The following is a 20,410-nucleotide window of genomic DNA, read 5'->3' on the forward strand; positions in this document are numbered from 1 at the left end:
CTTGTGATATAAAACTATAGAAGATTATTATTTTTGACATGATATGCTGACCTAGTGTGGATAAAAAGGAAACAGCTAAATTGATTATTTACTGTTTGAGTCGGCAATATGGCGGACAGCTAAAATTAAGCTGGAAACATTTAAGAGAGAAGTGGTTGGTATATTAAATAGTTATTATACCAAGAAATATCATGGATAAGTGTCCAAAATAAGGAAATCACCGTCTTGCGCAAGTTTAATTGAGCTTAACTCAATTAAGTTAAACTGGTCTTCCTCCTAGTGCCCTTTCCTTGGTGGTGTCCACTTTTAGAATACTTTTGGAATTCTTAATCCTTTAATTCTAAAGATATGTCCTAGCCATCGAACTTATTTGAATAGAAAAACAATGAATTTATTAAAGTGTTTATTTTATCTATCGATGACCCACATTTACATGTATGTATATTCATGTGAGAACGCATAAAATCAATATTGAAAATATTTGCTAATTAAAAAAATCCTTTATCCTAATTATCTGGATACTGAGATATTAATCAAACATTAACTAAATCAACGAAAATTTTCATATTTGTTTTTTTTAACCTGAAGTATCATTCAAATAATTTCCTCGAAATGTCAGAAATAGAAAACTTGCATCAAAGGACCATATCCTGTATGGACGCATAGGAAATTAATCCCGTGTTGGAAATAGGGAAGTATTATAATATAATACTGCATTTTTTGTGGGAACGAATCATACATTAATTTGATCATTAAAATGTTGGTGGTTTTAATTCAATTGTGGATTATATATCTGTTGTCCAGCCTGTCAAATGGTATAGATATAACTTAAATATTTCTCCTACTTAGTAACTTCATGAATCGAAACTTATTAAATCGAAAATATTGCAAATATAAGTTAAAGGCAATATTATTTACGTGGAAATTATTATTAAAATTAGTAAATATTGAACTAGCAGTCGCTAAAGTGTACCAGTTGATTGGAATAGTATGTATTGTTAATTCATCGATAATTTAAAATACCTATCAAATGCACAGAAAGTATTTGAAAATATATATTAGAATGGTGTTATGTAACTTGAAGGTTGTTTCGTTTTCTATCTTTGTCAATTTCTTATATTAAGAGAAAATCTTTATGCAAAAGAAAGTGATATTACTATACTTAAAATAGTATTTTGGTATACATTAAAGAGCAATGACAAGCTCCATGCTTTCGATTAAGAATTTTATAGAGCACTGATATTAAACATTAGAAAGTTTGAGAGTTTGTCAAATAAGTGTTTTGGGTTATTTTAAAAACAATTTTCAGTGTTTTTTTTCTTATGTAAAACGATAATAAAAAAGGTCTTTAAATTTTTTCACCATAAATTTTTTCGCAACACGTATATTTCATATTCATGTAGGTTATGTATTTTACAAATTGCAAATGACATATTTCCTTTGGAATAATTGGGTAAAACGCATCTATAAATGCAAGACACAACAGTATTTAAAAACAACGCCAAACCTTATACATGTACGTTGGTTAAACATAGATTTTAGACTTCAGCAAGGTTTTCTTTATTTACACAAGGATGTGTCCATAGTTTTTATTCTTAATTCTTCATCGTATCATTATGTGTCAAACGAAGTCTATGAGTAGACGTAAACTAAATGGTATGGTAACATTTTTTGCGGAAATTTCGTCATTTTTTTGCAATTCTAATACATGTACATGTACTTTGTAATTATAGCCAGAAATAAACAACTAGACATAATCCTGGGTCTTGATGCCTCCGTAAACACCAAGAACGAAGAGGATTTTAATTATCAACGTGAATTTTTCAAAGAAATAACAGAGACCATTTACAACCACAGCGAAACAAGTATACGTGTGGGGGTGTTTGCTTATGATGATACTATTAAACTTTATCCACAAAAAAGAATTTGGTCAGATCAAAATAGTACCAAAATAGATGTCATAGATAATATAGGCAGTCTAAACTACACAAGTGGAAATGACAAACCCTACTTAGATCATGCTCTTCGATTTGTTTTGGCGATTTTTGATGATGACAGGGCTGAAAATAGAGAGCGAGAATGCAGCGAAAAAATTTTGATAATGGTGGTTACAGACCAAGTCAAAAAATGGACAGATGGATCAAAAGAGTTGGCCAGACTAAAGGAAATGGGGATAAAGTCGTTCTTTATTGTAGTGGGAAAGAATGGCAAGAGTGTTAATGTAATTAAAACAGAGGAATACTCATTTGTTACCTCCTTCAAAGAACTGGGCTCCTCCGAAATCCTGAAGAACTCATCGAATTTCTTAGAAAGAACACTCATCAAAGGTAAGGGAATCAACTTAATCATGATAAATTAAAGTTAAAACATACAGCAGAAGACTCGGTGTTCTAATAATAACTTTAAGGTATATAAAACTTAAAACACACTTTTAATATACTGTAAATCACTTTTTATTCACAAGAACATTATTTTCGCGTAATTACGCGAGTCTGTCTCCTCGCGAAAATTCCATTCTTGCATAAATTAATTTGTATTAGTAAGGATTACTTATACACAGCAAAAATCATAGCTTGCGAAAATTTTGTCTCGCTTATAAATACCATATAGCTGACTCGCGAAAATAAGGTGTTGCTAAAATAACGTAATCTACAGTAGGTTAAACTGCTAATCTTACAACAAAACGTTTATAACGAAGGTAACTTGCAACTGGTTAAAGAAACAAAAATGTTTAATTTGAAGTAACTGAATGGCAGAAAACAACAAAAACAATGCTTTAACCAGAAAAGTTTCAATCTAAAAATGTTTGTCTTGTTTTTAGGGATAGGGTCCTGCTGCTCATCTACATTCCCAGGAGGACAGCTAACTTACCCTACATGTTCTACACACATGGGAAATAAATGTAAGGTCTCCTGTGACCGCTTTCTAGAGACGCAGCTAGTTGTTCTAGGAACTTGTGAGACCAGCGGTGTTTGGAGCCATGGCGGACGCGAAATTTGTAAAGGTAATGAAATTTGTCTTTAATAAATGTCATATGCTTTATAATTTAAAAAAAAATCAATGACAAAATGTACAATTTATTTTTTTTTTTAAATTAGTACTTTAAATTATGACAAATTTCAAAATTTGTTTAAATTGGGTGTTTTAATTCGTTTTTTCCATATTTTTATGAACAAAAATAAGACCTCGATTGCACAAATAAAACAGGTTTAGATAACAAATTTTAATAAAAAATGATTTCGCTTCATCAATTCTGGCAGTCTCTCTATTTATCTGAATAGGCCTCAAATGGGCTTTCGTCAATCATTTTTCAAATACTTGATAAAGCCCAACATGCTGTCAGTATTACATGTATATCAATTCGACCTAATTTAGCCTTTTACATTCCATTAAACAGAGTTTGAAGTCCATCTAGTGTCCGTTGCCATCGGTGCATTTTCGGTATTGGTGGCCTTCGTCCTCCTGAGTTTTGTACTGGCATATCTGTGCAAACGAAAATGGTACGTCTCTCGTTCTTTCACCAAGACTTTATCAATACATACAAGTGTATTTTGAAAGGAATGCATCGATTTTCTAACTACATTCCCTTTACATTACTTTATTTTAGTTTTTGGTAAATTGCAACATTTTATTTAAAAAAAAAAGAACGATTGACTGATCAGGTCAACTTTAAAATAATGTTTGATTGCCCTCTCCCGACTCAGGATGAAAAATTTGGGTCGGAATGTACATGGGAATTTTTTCACAGAGGATTTTCAAATCAGTGCTTAATTTTCTGACCATTTTTCCCAGAATGCGCTAAAATTATTAGTTGGTTAAAAAGTTATGAGTCGGGCCACTCTGAGACTATCAGTCAGGAGAGGGCAACCAAATAATTTTATATAGATGACATTATCTCTATATTGCTAAGACTAAACTTACAATGTTATAATATCGTATTTCGTATTTTCGCTCGTGCAAACGTTAAAAATTGCACCTGCCTAAAAAAATAATGCTTTTTGGAATGGAAAAAAATCTTCCCCTGAACTCCTAAGATTGCACCATACACTATGATAACTTGGGGGAAAACACGCACACAACACATTTCACTAATAGACATTAAACTTGTGTATCAGTACCTTAATTCAAAGATCTAACCTATGAAAGCATTGAACTTGTGGTTTGTTCATTTAATGTGCAGCTGATTTAGACCCCCATCTTTATAAATTTTCTAGATCAGCGCCTAAAAAATTTTGTACATCTATAATGATGTCCTCGTTGAAAGGTTTCTCAATTCATTATTTTATACTAAAACCTGCTTAATATGTATGCCAAAATCAATAATCAAAGCTTTGACATGTCTGAAGTCTAACCACTAACAGTTCTTTTTATACAGGGTGTTTCACAATATATGTCACACATCTAAATACAAATGGATAAATGACAACTAAAGCTACATATACATTCTATATATCATTTTAATCAGCATAAATTCAAAATTATATTTTGGGGTCAGAAGTACCCAACATTCTCCACTTCAGTTACCATGGTAACAAATCCTAAAATGTTATTTTTAAAGTGTTTCCAACATTACATCCTAAATAACTTATGAGACTAATGCTTGGAAATTTCTGACCACTCTTTTGTAAGTTCACATGATACTTGAGATTTTTCTTGTTTTATATCTGGCTTTTCAGAACCCTCAAGATACATATCTTTTTTATTTAAAGTTGCATATAAATAATTGTGTCGTTTCAGAACTACCGGCATGTGTTAATTGGTGCCCACTTCTTTCGCTCTTCCTTTCAGTCAGTCTTGCAAACTTGAACCAGCTCTGAAAGTCAACTGGCTTTAAATGCTGATATGCAGACAAACAACTCAAATTTAAGATTTCTAAATACACTAAATACACTTGATGCACTAACCGGCATTGTTACAATCATTTTCCAAAACTCAGATCTAACTTTCATGAGGATTTCTCAATGATTGATTTCACTTTAAAATTGTTCTCATCTCTTCTTGTTTTTTTTTTTTGGGGGGGGGGGGTAGGATTTAGCTTGTCTTTCATTTTAACGTTAAAATTTAGCACCAAACTCTCTTATTGAAACACACAATATATATAAACTAGACAACAATTTGTGGTCTGAATATTTTTCATCATCACACCCTGTACAATATTCAGGATATCGTTCTTATAATTAAAGTTTACGACAAATTTTTGCTGCAAGTTGTACTCCATTTTGAGAAAAGCTGACATTATGAGGTCACTGATTATATCATTAGTTACTTCATGGTATATTATAATTTCCCCGATACTTTGCAATATCATAATTTTAGATCAATTTTGCTTTCATTATGTTTTGGTAATTTTTTTTATCAAAATCAATAATCAAAGATTGATGCCCATTTTTAGATGTGTGACATATATTTAGTTCTTTTTAAAATCATAACTTTTGTGTAAACTCAAAGAAAATGAAACTTACAAGTTATCTTTTTTCAGTTTAATTTTCAGGGGAAACACAATAAAGTCTTCCATACCTCCAGTGATGCAGGCCCCAGCACAGCGTTCTGTACGGAACCAGTACTCCGCCTCTACGGCAAAATCCTCCACAAAAGACAGGGAATCAGCGTCATCTGATGATCTAGAAATCGATGATGACGACGAAGAAGCTCAGGTGTACGATTACGCTCAAGAAGAAAGCGTTGTGACTCTATCCAAGCGCCCCGTAAAGAAGAAGAAACCGCAAGTCAACCATGATATACAATTCATCAAAACAAATGAACTTTCAGAGCAGAATCACAATATATCGTATTCAGGAGAGGTTTATCAAAATACAGATTTGAGTAGTTGTCGTCTGCTGAATATGTCTATAAAATCAAATGTCCCGCCACCTTGCTGTGGACCAAGTGGATATGTGGAGTATGATGGAGAGGAAATATATCAGAACAATGTTAATGTGCAAAATGATGTGCAAGATGATGAGCAAGAGGTGTATGTGAACACTGCCTTCTGATTTCAATCAAAATCAAGAAAAATCACATTTACGAGGGTTGTCCAAAAAGTTCGTGGACAATGACGTTTTTGTTAAAACCAATGGTTTATATATATCTAATGTATATCATAATATTTTTAACGAAAAACCAAGTCAGAAAGATTTAATTTTTATTGATGGAATTTCATATTTTTGTAAAAATGGTTGTCTTTATTAGGTTGCGGATAGTGCGCAAAGACCGGTCTGACGTGAGCTAATTTCATTATAACGTCAAACATTTGGATTTTGAATTTTTAATACGTTCATGGACACACACTACAGTTTCTTTATTATGTCATACTGCAAAGTGCTAGCAATAATTTTGAAGTATAGATTATAATTTAATTTTTCAATCTCAAAACAACACACAATAATTTACCAGCGTCATCAGTATAAACAATTCGTATCCACAGACTGCACAGTCTAGGCCGATGTTGCGCTAGATTTATAACGATGTCATGAATAGAAATGTCCATTTTCATCAAATAACAAGTGTTTTCAATTCCTTGAAGTGTCTTCAAATTTGTACGCACCGTTGAAAAATGGTGTGTACCTATCTCAGATCAATAAACTAAATATATTCTAATAATTTTGAATTGTTTGAACAAATATTTTGTCTCTGACGTCGTTTTAACCGTATTAAAACATAGTTTTTGGATCGAACGCTGTCCCGTTCGCACGGCCGACGTCGCTTTTTCTGTCGATTTTTACACATATTTGTTAGGGCTTTTGTGTAGTTTTTTCACTGTCTATATAGTACCCGATACTTGAGATATAAAAAAAAATGATTATAGTCTCTTTATCTGTGTTACATATATTTTTTATTGAACTTAGACTTGTTTCATATAAAAAAAATAATCAGTTTAATTCAAACACGTTATTTCAAATTTAATCTTGGTCCGTGCGAACTATCTGCGACATTTAAAGACCCCGATTTTTACAAAAATATAAAGTTGCATCAATAAAAACGAAATCTATCTGACTTAAATTTTCATAAAAATTATTTTGATATGCAAAAATATGTATAGAACCAATTATTTTAACAAAAACGTCATTGTCCACGAACTTTTTGGACAACCCTCGTACTAGTAGTTATATATATGTATTCTTTTAAGGAATAACTGTCTAATTTTTTTGTTTCATGATGTGATCTATTGATTGGCTTGCCGAAGGCGTTTATGCATAGAATTATCTAGCAAGCCAATCGATTGATCATCGTTATGAAACTCAAAAATCTATATATCAACATGTTCTTGATTCCGCAAATTCACTTGCAACTAGCCCCGCTTCTGTCTCTAATCCCCCCGCACGTTATTTTTTTTTCCAGGGTTTTGAAGTAAAAAGTATTTTTACTATTTGTAATTTTATTTCGGACAAAGACATTGGAAATGTAAATATTAACAAATACATCCTGTTAAGGCAAAAACTATTTATACAATAAAATAGTTACACTGTAATAAGGAAATTAATATTGCAGCTGTTGCCAAAAAATAATAATAATAAAACGCGAAACCTGCTTACGCATGTTAGGTAATTTTTCAGCAAATGCAATATAAATTCCCATACTAACAAAGAAGAACATTCTATTGTTTAAATAATAATTATTATCTAAAGTAGGACTAAGCAGATCAATTATTGTATTATTGGTACATGTATATATACGTCATTGTACTTTTAATTGATGGAAGAGCCATGTTGCTCAAGAAGCCTGTGCAGGTGATAGGCTTCCTGGTGTTAACTAACTGATCAACAACAGTGGTTTTTCTCATGAAATAAAGAAAATGTACGGTGGATGTAAATATAAATGAATATAATTTGTGATTTTTTATTTCAATCGTACCAAACAAGACAGTTAATTGTACGATTACTTCTATTTCCTGTTTAGTAACAAATTAATAAAACGTGTGTTCTAGTTTCAATTAAGATATAAGTGGTTCATCTTATTCTCAAGTTGTAAGCTCACCTGAGCCGAAGGCTCAAGTGAGCTTTCCTAATCAAAATTTATCCCTTGTCTATCGTTGTCGTTGTAAACTTTTCACATTTTCATCTTCTCAAGAACCACTGGGCCAATCTCAACCAAACTTGCCACAAAGTATCCTTGAATGAAGGGGATTCAAGTTTGTTTAAATAAAGGACCAAGCCCTTTTCCAAGGGGAAATAATTATGAATTAATGAACCAGAAGTCTCTGTCGAGACTGTAGCTCTACTGGTTTGTACTTATAACAAAGGATAAGAAAAGAAGCCATTGCAATCAGACCAAAACTGTAGAAGGAGTGATGTTTTAAAGGAATTTCACGGACATTTCTATTTTTAGTACATAATGGCAACATCATTCATCAAAATCAAAAACCGATGCATATTTAATGTATCTTAGCAAGCCAATTGTGTGCCAAGTTAAATTGAAATCAGACCAAAACTGTAGAAGGAGTAGTATATTAAAGGAATTTCACAGAAAATTCTATTTTTAGTAACCACGGCAACACCATTCATCGAAATCAAAAACCGATGCACAGAATTATGTGTTTTTTTAGTTACTTGTGTGCCAAGTTACATTGAAATCAGACCAAAACTGTAGGAGGAGTAGCATTTTGAAAAATTGTTTACAGACAAAAACAGACGAACTATACAATAAAATAGTTACTATTGCATAAGCTCTTTTGGTCTCTGCCAAAATAATAAAATAATGCACAGAATTATGTATCTTAGTATAGTTTTGTGTGCCAAATTATATTGTAATCGAAGAACATTCTATTGTTTAAATAATAATTGTAGGAGGAGTAGCATTTTAAAAGAATTTATTGAAATTGTATTATTTTTAGTATATATACCATGGCAAATTGATGAAAGAAAACCAATGCACAGAATTATGTATCTTAGTGATAGGCTTCCTTGTGTGCCAAGTTATATTGAAATTAGACCAAAACTGTAGGAGGAGTAGCATTTAATGAATATAATTTGAAATTTTTTTTTTTCAAGTAACCACGGCAACACCGTTCATTGAAATCAAAAACCGATGCACAGAATTATGTATCTTAGTGTAGTCTACTTGTGTGCCAAGTTATACTGAAATCGGACCAAAACTGTAGGAGGAGTAGCATTTTGAAACAATTTCACAGAAATTTATTTTTAGTAACCACGGCAACACCATTGTCGAAATCATAAACCGATGCACAAAATTTTATCTTGGTGTAGTCTACTTGTGTGCCAGGTTATATTGAAAACTTGCCCAAAACTGTAGGATGGAGTAGCATTTTGAAAAATTGTTTACAGACAGACAGACAGACGGACGGACGACGGACGCATTACTATCGCATAAGCTCTTCTGGTCTCTGACCAGTAGAGCTAAAAATTGATGGTATCTTTCCAAAATTTTCTTCTCAAAAACCATTGGGCCAGAAAAGCTGAAACTCATGTGGAAGCATCCTCAGGTAGTGTAGATTAAAGTTTATTCAAATCATGACCCCCCAGGGTAGGGCGGGGACACAATGACTGATCAAAGTTAAACATAGGAATATATAGGAAAAATCTTTAAAAATCTTCTTCTCCAGAGCCATTGGGCTAGAATATGAAAGTCATGTGGAAGCATCCGCAGGTGGTGTAGATTAAAGGGATCACAATGAGATAAAGTAATATGTTGGAAAAAATCCTTTAAAAATCTTTTCAAGTATGGCAAAATTATACATGTATGCTTTATTGATATAGTGACATCATCAAATAAAAGAAAATTCAAATACCCTCTCCCCCAACAAGTAAACTTTTCAATACTGAGCTCAGTGAGCTGATTTGTGTTTTTTAGCTAACACATGTGCTCAGGTGAGCGATGTTGCCCATGAGCCTCTTGTATGAATACTAAAAACTCTGTTTACGAAAAGAGAGAAAATGAGTGTTCCTGATGAGAGTTGAACAAACTGTCATATTTTTCTTATAATCGAATGCTTTACTCTCTCTAAAACATGTAAAAATGATGCCACTGTCACTGGGCCCGAACTGGGAGAAGATTAAATATGTATATGATTGAATATGTTTTCGTTTTGAGTACCCATGAAAGTCCATTGGGAAAGAAGTATGTCCTTCAATGACTAGTTTGTAATATAAAAGATGACAAAACCCCAGTTAGAGAAATAATTAATATTTAGATGAACAAAAAGATGTTTTAATCTCCTTAAATTTTAGTGACTTTAGACAAATAGCTGATAAGATATGATAAAGGGGAACTGTCAACATAACAGTTTGTACATGTACAGCAGATCAAGACAGGTAAGTCCGGATGTAAAGGCCATCATGGTTTCATTTTGAAAAAAAAATCGTACTCCAACCATCCTTTGGCCGAAATTGGAGTTTTTGCGACACATCGACAGTGAGTTGTTATGACAAATTACCTACGCGGTAAGAAATGCAAGACCTTGAAAAATCTTTGAGCTTCCATGAACAGTATACTAACGAATATGTTTTGTGCATTATCAGAACGGTGGAGTATGTGTCTATTTTAATTAATACTCAACACTGAAACCAAGTTGGATTTCTTTTAGGTAACTTATTTTAAGATGACATACTTCTGCTCCCTACTTCTGAGATAATTATGTCGACTTCTCAGATCTTATTTACTCGTGACTTATTCACATGCTCTTAAATATACTTGACAAGAAAGAAATTCTAATTACATTATCTCAGGAAGGTTTAAATGAGTGTGTAGTGGCATACTAGTTATTTCAAAAGATCCGATAAACCCTCGCACTAAATGATGAGGTAGATCTACAAATTTAAAAAGTATAAGTAATTTGTTTTTCTGGCAATTTTACATTGGTACATTATCAAGAAGTTCCGTGACACAACTATCAAGATGAATATAATTATTTCAAGTATTTGGTGTTTTTTAAGTGTGTTTCTGCAATTGGTTGAAAATAACGAACGTAGGAAGATTATATATATATCACGATTTCTCTTCTAACAAGACATTTATAATAATGATCACTTCAAGATTGCTAATGCAGTTATAGTCAACAAGCTAATATATTCTTTCTTTCTTTATTTGAGTATATTCATTGCTTAAGCTAATTTAACCTATATCATATTATTTTAACAATTATTATATAATTTCATTATTTTAAATATATTTTATTATTATATTAAAAACTACTCATAAATAACGAAAAACATTATTATTAAAACAAAAATTATTACACTTCATTTAATTATCAACAAGGCGATAAAACTTTATTCTGAAAGTTGTTATATTTCATTAAAAGATATTTTGAACCATACGTTTTTAGGTTCCATTTAAAATGTAAGTTTAAAAGCAAATACTTGAGTACTTAAAACCTATTATGTTATGTTTTAGCTGTTATATTTGTTTCCTTCCTTCCTTATTACAATTAAAGTTAAATTTAAATATGGCGAACCATAAAAACAAACTAAATATGCTGACTTGATGTCAGAGAAGTGTAAAATGATTGAGCGTTTTTAAGCTAAATTAACAAAATTCATGACGAATTCTATTTCTAAAGATTTTTGAAAAGTTACATGTATGAGTGTTTTCAAATTATACGTTGTTATATATAGTTATGTATAATATATATATACCTTGTTTGCTTTTTAGCTCACCTGAGCTGAAAGCTCAAGTGAGCTTTTCTGATCACATTTTTTCCGGCGTCCGTCTGTCTGTCTGTCCGTCTGTCTGTAAACTTTTCACATTTTCGACTTCTTCTCAAGAACCGCTGGGCCAATTTCAACCAAACTTGCCACAAAGTATCCTTGGGTGAAGGGGATTCAAGTTTGTTCAAATGAAGGGCCACGCCTCATTCAAGGGGAGTTAATTGGGAATTTGAAAATTTGGTGGTATGTTTTAAAAATCTTCTTCTCAAGAACCACTGTGCCAGGAAAGATGAAACTTATGAGTAAACATCCTCAGGTAGTGTAGATTCAAGTTTGTTCAAATCATGACCCCTGGGGGTAGGGCGGGGCCAAAATGGCCGACCAAAGTTTTACATAGAAATATATAGGAAATTTCTTTAAAAATATTCTTCTCAAGAATGACAAAGCCATAATTCATCATATTTATATGGAAGCATGCTCAGATAGTGTAGATTCAAATTTGTTCAAATCAAGACCCCTGGGGGTAGGGCGGGGGCCAAAATGGCCGACCAAAGTTTTACATAGAAATATATAGGAAAATTCTTTAAAATCTTCTTCTCAAGAATGACAAAGCCATAATTCATCATATTTATATGGAAGCATGCTCAGGTAGTGTGGATTCAAGTTTGTTCAAATCATGACCCCCGGGGGGTAGGGCGGGGCCAAAATGGCCGACCAAAGTTTTACATAGAAATATATAGGAAATTTCTTTAAAAATCTTCTTCTCAAGAATGACAAATCCATAATTCATCATATTTATATGGAAGCATGCTCAGGTAGTGTGGATTCAAGTTTCTTCAAATCATGACCCCCGGGGGGTAGGGCGGGGTCAAAATGGCCGACCAAAGTTTTACATAGAAATATATAGGAAATTTCTTTAAAAATCTTCTTCTCAAGAACGACAAAGCCATAATTCATCATATATATATGGAAGCATGCTCAGGTAGTGTAGTTTTAAGTTTGTTCAAATCATTACGGGGTTATAACGGGGCCAAAATGGCCGACCAAAGTTTTACATAGAAATTAATGGGAAAATTCTTTAAAAATCTTCTTCTCAAGAATGACAAAGCCATAATACATCATATTTATATGGAAGCATGCTCAGGTAGTGTGGATTCAAGTTTGTTCAAATCGTGAGCCCCTGGGATAAGGCGGGGCCAAAATGGCTGACCAAAGTTTTCAAAGATATATATAGGAAAATTCTTTAAAAATCATTTTCTAAAAAATAGCAAATCCATGATTGGTCATGTGACTACTTTTGGATTTAAACTTTACAATAAAAAACCATTTTCTTTTTCCTACCCTTAGTGCTCAGGTGAGCGATGTGGCCCATGGGCCTCTTGTTAATTTCTTTCAAGGTAATAGGACACAGATTTTGATTTACTTGACCTGAAAACTCGAGTGAATTTTCTAATGCCGTTTGACAGGCGTCATTTCAATATCTTTCAAAAACCTCTGGACCAGAACACTGATGAATGTAATGTGAAAACGTTGTGCATTTTCAAAATTGTTCAAATAAGCTAAAAATGGGGGATGCTGTGTGGTTGAAATAATTTTGTCCCTATTTACCAATAGATGCTATACGCCTACAATGTTGAAATTGTTTTTGTGGTTCGATAGAAAAAATGAAAATGTTCGAAGCCTACGACTAATGCACAACAGACAGAAACAAACTGTAATATCTGAGTGAATTATGTGACCTTAATATTTGAAATTAGTACTGTAGGGCTCCAACCTGTCTAAGGGAATAATTAGGTTTACTATCAAGTATTTTGAGCACCATTTCTTTTCTTTTTTAATATTTATTTATGAGCAACATAACCAGACCTCAAGTTTGACACCACAGAAACTATAAGGGTATGGCTTAAACAAGATGTGTTTGTGAAACACTATGCGCCCGGCGGTAACAAAGTTCAAAAAACTATTTTTTGCAGATAAGGTCACAAGGTCATGACCTTGGTGTCATTTGAAAGAACTTTATTAGTGGAGTATGCATATCAATTATGAAGTCTCTACCTCTCATGGTTGAAAAGTTATGGCGAGAAGTCTAAAAAGTTATTTTTAGCATATAGGTCACAGTCAAGGTCACAAGGTCATTGACCTTGGTGCCATGTGAAAGAGCTTCATTGGTCGAGTATGCATACCAAATATGAAGTTTCTATCTCTAATGGTTCAAAAGTTATGGCGAAGGTTAATGTTGACAACAGACAGACATACAAACAGATAAACAGACAGGACAAAAACATTATACACCTCGGATCTATCGATCCGGGCGCATAAAAAACAATGTACATTGTAATCGAAAGCTCATATTATGATGCACTGTATATTTTTAGAAAATGAAGAAATACTGATATATTTAGGAATTCACATGTTAGATTGCAAAGGGAACAAGATGTGTTTGTGAAACACTGATGCCCCTGTATGGCAACATAGCAAAGGTTAAGCTTTCTCAAATGCAGATCAAATATGTTGGTACCTAAAGTAAGGCCTTTTCACAAGAAATACAAATGTGGAATATAAAACCCTAGCACCGCCTGTTCAAAGGTTATGACCAAGTTTAATGTTTTTTAAGGTAGGACAAACTCCAGGGTCAAGGTCAAAGGGTCAAGGTTGTTAGTTTCTAAAGAAAGGCTTGTCTTCAAGATTATTTATGGGAAGGATGAAAGTGCTGACCCTTACCGTTCAAAAGTTATGACCAAGATTAATGTTTGTTAAAAGTAGGCCAAACTCCAGGTCAAGGTCAAAGGGTCAATGTTGCTGATATCCAATGAAAGGTAAAGTTCTTGATATCAAATGAAAGGTCTTGTCACAATAATAGATATGTGAAGTATGTAAGCCCTAATTCTTACCCTTCAAAAATAATGTTCAAAGTTGTATTTGAAAGGAAGGTCAAATTCCAAGGTCAAAATTCTTGGTATCCAATGAAGCGTCTTCTCACAAGAATTACATATGTGAAATATGAAAGCCCTAGCCCTTACCGTTCAAAAGTTATGGCCAAGGTCAAATTTTTTCATAAGTACAGAAATCTCAAAGGTCAAGGTCAATGTTGTTGCTACTCAATGAAAGATCTTGCCACAAAGAATACATACATGAAGTATAAAAGTCCTGGTATCTACTGTTGAAAATATATGGCCAAAGTAAAAGTTTGAAACTTTTTGTGTAAAAGTGGGTCAAACTCAAAGGTAAAGCTACCCAAATAAAGGTCTTTGTACAGTTGTTCCATCTGCGATTTTGTGGCTATGAAGGAAAGTGAGTTGATGAAGCACCACAAGTGGTACATTCCTCATAAAAACAAGAAATCAGAACAGTTTGACATCGTTCGTGGAGAGGGTAACATCGACTTAAGACTAAGGAAGTGTGAAGGACCAGCCTGGTTAAGTTATTGGATGGCAAGACTATTAAAGAAGAAAGAAAAGATCGTGAAATCAGTTGAAGTTGAGAAGGAAATGTTGAGGAGGATATTAAGGATCAGTTGTTTGAAGATGTTAATAATATGGATGTGGATGAAGATTTGGGTATTGGAGACCAGGACAAGAACGTACAGGGAGGAGAAGCAGAAGGAGTAGTTGAAAAAAAAAACTGTTAGACGAAAAGATGAAGAAAATCGATGAAGTATTTCGGATGGTGTCGAAAATGTATAGGAACGGGTCAAACAGAGGACTCTCGCCTTTACCTTACAGAGAGCAAACGCCACCGTTAAACAGAAGAAGTCCAAAACCAAGATCACAAAGTCCAAACCAAGATCAAGAAGTCCGTTGAAATCTAAATCTATAGGAGACAAGAACGAGTTAATACCTAGAGGAACAACTGATGGAGAAGAGCGACAACATTGTCTGAAGATAAAGACCGTCATCGGCAGAGGTCACGGAAGATTAAATCTGTAGTTAAGAAAGTTCATGTTAATTAAGTTAAGGGTTATTTAGATTAGTGGTTTGGGGGTGGATTTTACTACTTATTATATTAGTACTCATATGAAAGTACGTCAGGTTTCTATATATGTGATACTTCACCTTATATATTGAAATATTACATTGTTGACGCTGTGTATTATGGAGAGATACCCCTTTTTGTTTTGTATACAGAACTTATGTATGACATGTGAAACCTTTTGAGAGTATTTAACAGAAATTCCTATTTTTAGTAACCAAGGAAATAATGTTCATCGAAGTCAAAAACCGATATGCAGAACTGCATGTGTATCTTAATGTAGTCTACTTGTGTGACAAGTTATATTGAAATCAGACCAAAACTGTAGGAGACCTAGCATTTTGAAAGAATTTCACAGAAATTTCTAATTTTAGTAACCACAGCAACACCTTTCATCAAAATCAAAAACCGATAAAAGAATTATGTACCTTAGTGCACAGGGGCTTGTCACGAAATATTTATCTTCTTTTAATAAAGTTACCCCTACTATAAAAATACACAAGGGAGGAATCTAAAAATAGGAAATTCGCTACCACAAATTTTTATCGGACTTGTTATCTAGTTTCTGGGCAACTTGCCCTGCCAACCAAGTAGGAGTGAGTGGAATATAGATTCAATTTTGATATTCTTCAGTCAAATTCTAATCAACGCACACCGTTAGTCATATAACTAACCTCTTTTTTCGACATTTGGATCTGGCGACAGTTCTTTCCATATGTTCTTCCGGAGTAATTTAAAAGCTGCGCTCTGATTGGTCGCTTTCTGTAGATAACTCGTACTCAAAGTAACTCTCGAATTAGTGCACTGAAACGGAGGGAAAATCAAATTCGCAATGGCCATGAACATGAAGAATACAGCTGTGGTTTTATGGTACGTATTTTTTGTATATTTGGTAATATTTATGTATATAAACATTTTTAATGTTATGATGTCTGGGAAATAAATATTGGGAAAAACATGTTACATATATCATGTACACTAAGGCCCCCAAAAAATCTTGTTTCCTGCTACCAGTCTGAAAAAATAGGGTAGGTGGGTAGGAAATTTATTTTATTTCATTTTTTCCAAAGTTATTTCCAATGAAATAAATTGATAAAATTTTAAAATGATATTCATGTACAATGTGAAATTAAAACCATTCCAGCATATAAATATAAGTCAATGACAAAGAATAAGAAGCCAAAGTAAAGTAAAGTTTTTAATTGGTAATTAATAAATGATTTGATTTTAAAAAAATTCAAATAATAACTCTCCTAACAGGAGTTATATGTTTTCAATGTAGAGTACATTGCATGGAGAGAAAATAATTCTGTGTACATTGCTGCCTTCAAATATGAACACTGACACTGACAGTGACTACCCCCCTCCCCAAATATTCATGTCTAGTATTTTCATCAGATAAGGATCAGTAACATATATTTCATTTCATATCATAACATTCATTTTCTCTACAATTAGGACACATCCACTGTTCTGATTTTAACTGCTCATCATCTTTATCTATAAATAAACAATGAAAATGATGCCATGTATCACAATTATCACAACATACTGCCTCCTCAAAACACTCCTGTTCACAAATTCCACATGGCCAATGAATAGTTCTAGCTTTTCTTTACCAAACGCTTCCCTTTGGATTTTGTTGATTGTCGAATTCTCTTATTTTTTGATCCACTAGCACTCTCCTGAGTGGAAACCTGGTCAGTCGTTACTTCTTGAGCATGTTTAGAATTAGATATATTTTCACTTGACACTCCAGCTTCTTTTGACTTTGAGGATATGCTTTGACCTGGTTTATCTTCATCAGAATGGAATGCATCAGGATTCACCATCTTATCAGATGAAAGTATTACACTCTTCAGCGTATCTGATAAGTCTTGTTTTGTAATATTTTTTGCTGTGGTAATACCATAGGCTGCACATAAGATAAGCAGATGTTTCTTCTGAAAAGGCCCGTTGATTAAATATTTATTGTTTGCTTCTATCTGACACTGAATGAATCTGTGAGAAGAAATCTTGTCTGTACTTTTGTCATTATAAATGTTCTCCATATTCCAGTGTCCACCATAAGCTGCAGCCTTTTCCTTTTTCTTCAGAATCTGCTTTCTGTGTGCCTGTTCTTTTTCTACTGCAAATGTTCTGTTACATTCTTTTTTAAACTGGTTTGAAGACATTTTGACATATTTGTTCACTATCTGATCAAAGAGAATCATAACTATCCCATCCCTGCCCTCTGCATTGTTGAATAATGCCTTCCACATTTCTTTTAGATGTTGACTTTCATTTATTTCACTCAAAATGAATGTGTAAAGTTGTTTTGAGTATATGTGAATATTTTTAATAGTTTCCATTTTCCTGATTTGCTTGTCAAGCTCAAGAAAGAACTCAAAGCAGGAATCTGTCACATTTGTCAGGCCTTGGCGGACATTTTGCTTTCTCTTCACTTCCATCAAAGAAGATACATCCGTTGTACTCTGAAAAATCTCTTCCTGAGTTACCACAAGCTCTTCTAAGCATTTTACCTCTTGGTCTACAAGAGTTACAGTTCCTCTGGCATTTTTTTTATATAAGTTTCTTTTCACTTGCTTCTTTTTATTATGTTTAAGGGAAGCAACACACCATCCAGCAATATATCTGACTTTTGCCCTTCCACCCTCAGAGCTCTTAAACTGTTTTGATTCTTGATCATGTGCTGCATTTTGCTCACTTTGCCTGATAAAAGTCTCTGTTGCCTGCATCACGACCCTTTTCCTCAACTCTTCCACTAAACTGAAAGCTGCTCTAAAATGTCTGCTAGATACCTGAACTTCTGTTATGGAGAAAAGTTTTGCCACCATTTTTTTGTATGTGTCCTTGGAAAGAAAATGTACCACATCTTTGTGATATTTAGTCAGGTGTTTGTTTCCCACAGATTTGTCATCTGGAATACTACTGTTGAATACATCAGTGAAACTTTTCCATATCTGTTTTGCGAAGGTACTTGTATCCTCAAAATGAGTAAGGAGGTAATTGAGATCTGCATTTAACAACACTTGATTTTGAGTTTGAGGACAAGAATAGATGTCAGTTCTAATAATTCTGTCTAGATCAATATCCTCTGGCAAATTCTGAATTGGAAATTCAGCAGGTAAATCTTCAACTTGCAAGGTTTGTAATGAATCATCCACATCAGAGTCTTCATCAAAGCTGTCTGATTCAGACCAATTTTCTGTTACCCGTGACAGAGTTGATACATCATATTCCAATATTTTGGCATCTTCAGTGTGAATAGGTTGTGCACAGCACTCCTTACTCTGCAGTAGTGGAGCTGATTGGGATTCATAAAATGATGCAATAATATTTGGTTGCTTTTTCAGAAAACATTTATTAAAGTTGATAACACGGAGTCCTTCCGTCCTTGTAGCACGACCTATTGCAACACCCAGTTGGCCTGGGAAGTTCATATTTCTACAGTCAACTTCTACACAGTCAAGGGTTAACCCTTGAGCCTTGTGCACTGTAAACGCATATCCTAACCTCAGCGGTATCTGTAGCCGTGTTGCTACATCACGTTTTACTTGAATATCATACACAGTGAACAAATGTTTCTGAATTTCAATGGTGGAAGCTATGTTATCAAAATACACCATCACAGAATCTTTCTTCAGTTCTTTAACTTTTCCTCTGCTTCCATTCACAAGTTTGTCACTCAAATTCACTGTTAGAATAACTGGAGCATTCACTTTCAGATATAAATATGATGGAGCTTCACATGATGTAAGCTGTTTGTTGTCACCACCATCTGTGCTCTTATATTCCACTGATTCCCCTGTAAAACATACAAATGTAGAACATTTTAATGGTACATAGCAGAAGTCATACAATTAGTCAATTTTCTGTTATTCTTGAACAACATTTAGATGTAGTTATTACGCATCTATTAATTTTTCCCTATATAAAATTAGATTGTTAGATGTGACTTATTCCCTAAAAATCATGATGAATGGACAAATCCCTATATATGCGTTAGTCAAGTGAGCTAGTCCCTACCTCGAAAGCTAATTCCGGGTTAGTTGTAATCCTCTAGCTTTTACCTTTACATTGATGTGATATGTGAATGGACTAATTCCCATGTGTTAGTTCAGTGAACTAATCCCTGCTTTAAAATCACACTATCTGAATCCTTTTAATTTTACATTTGTATCAGTATCATAAAACAATTAAAAAGTATATACATGTATGTAATTGCGGGATTGAGCAAGATTCCAGTTCTCCTTGGTCCTGGCCTTGGAAAATTGGAACCTTGCTAAATCCCTCAATAATAGATGTATACTTTAACTTTATATTAAACTCACTTTAGTAGATTAAATATATATAGTTATGAAATATTTCAAAGGTTTTTTTAAAGTATTAATGATATGTCATGTAACATAGATTACTAATTAAAAGGCACATAGATTATTTTTTATTCCTATATTCCAAATGATATACCTAAAATCATGAAATTGAAATGATGTAATCATTATTTGTTATTATCCAGCCATTAGCTACTTTCTCAAATTGACAAAGCAGAATATATCAGAAAAGTACCCCCCCCCCCTCTTTCTACTAATGTAAATTGGCAATCAAGGTAATAATAAAAAAAAAAACTGTTAGTAAAAATTCATGCAAAATAATTGTTACTTTCAAAAATACTTCTCTTTAAAATCTTATGTGTCCATACATGCTGAAAAAGACATCAGATAATAATATCAATTTCTCATTAAAAAATATATATATATATTACCTTATAATATATTATATTAAAGAATATGTAAAATGGAATCCAATCAATATAAGGTCAAAAGGAAAAAAATTAA

The 20,410-nt window shown here is 33.1% G+C and overlaps 2 protein-coding genes across 2 annotated transcripts; one reads left to right on the forward strand and one right to left on the reverse strand.

Moving 5' to 3' along the window:
- The first annotated feature begins 661 nt into the window (after positions 1-661).
- LOC134231114 (uncharacterized) lies at positions 662-8,151 on the forward strand. The gene is made up of 5 exons (XM_062713035.1): positions 662-815; positions 1,734-2,327; positions 2,822-3,004; positions 3,398-3,500; positions 5,492-8,151. The coding sequence occupies exons 1-5, from the start codon at positions 758-760 to the stop codon at positions 5,991-5,993; spliced, it is 1,440 nt and encodes a 479-aa protein (XP_062569019.1). The 5' UTR covers positions 662-757; the 3' UTR covers positions 5,994-8,151.
- Positions 8,152-16,012: 7,861 nt separating this feature from the next.
- On the reverse strand, positions 16,013-20,312 carry LOC134231115 (uncharacterized). Its single transcript, XM_062713036.1, has 2 exons — positions 20,235-20,312; positions 16,013-19,380 (listed from the first exon to the last, which is right to left on the reverse strand). Exon 2 carries the CDS (start codon positions 19,199-19,201, stop codon positions 17,177-17,179), a length of 2,025 nt encoding a protein of 674 aa, XP_062569020.1. The 5' UTR covers positions 19,202-19,380; positions 20,235-20,312; the 3' UTR covers positions 16,013-17,176.
- Between the last annotated feature and the right edge of the window lie 98 nt (positions 20,313-20,410).

The sequence above is a fragment of the Saccostrea cucullata genome, unplaced genomic scaffold, assembly GCF_032062105.1.
Source record: "Saccostrea cucullata isolate Sc308-1 unplaced genomic scaffold, CSIRO_AGI_Scuc_v1 ctg2979, whole genome shotgun sequence".
Taxonomy (NCBI): Eukaryota; Metazoa; Mollusca; class Bivalvia; order Ostreida; family Ostreidae; genus Saccostrea; species Saccostrea cuccullata.

What these genes read in the sequence shown, in the direction of transcription:
- LOC134231114 (XM_062713035.1), top strand. Translation starts at nt 758, where the DNA reads ATGTTGGTGGTTTTAATTCAATTGTGGATTATATATCTGTTGTCCAGC. An exon ending in AGAAAGAACACTCATCAAAG is followed by an intron (nt 2,328 to 2,821) that starts GTAAGGGAATCA and finishes TCTTGTTTTTAG; the next exon opens with GGATAGGGTCCTGCTGCTCA. An exon ending in TATCTGTGCAAACGAAAATG is followed by an intron (nt 3,501 to 5,491) that starts GTACGTCTCTCG and finishes TTTAATTTTCAG; the next exon opens with GGGAAACACAATAAAGTCTT.
- LOC134231115 (XM_062713036.1), bottom strand. Translation starts at nt 19,201, where the DNA reads ATGGTGTATTTTGATAACATAGCTTCCACCATTGAAATTCAGAAACAT.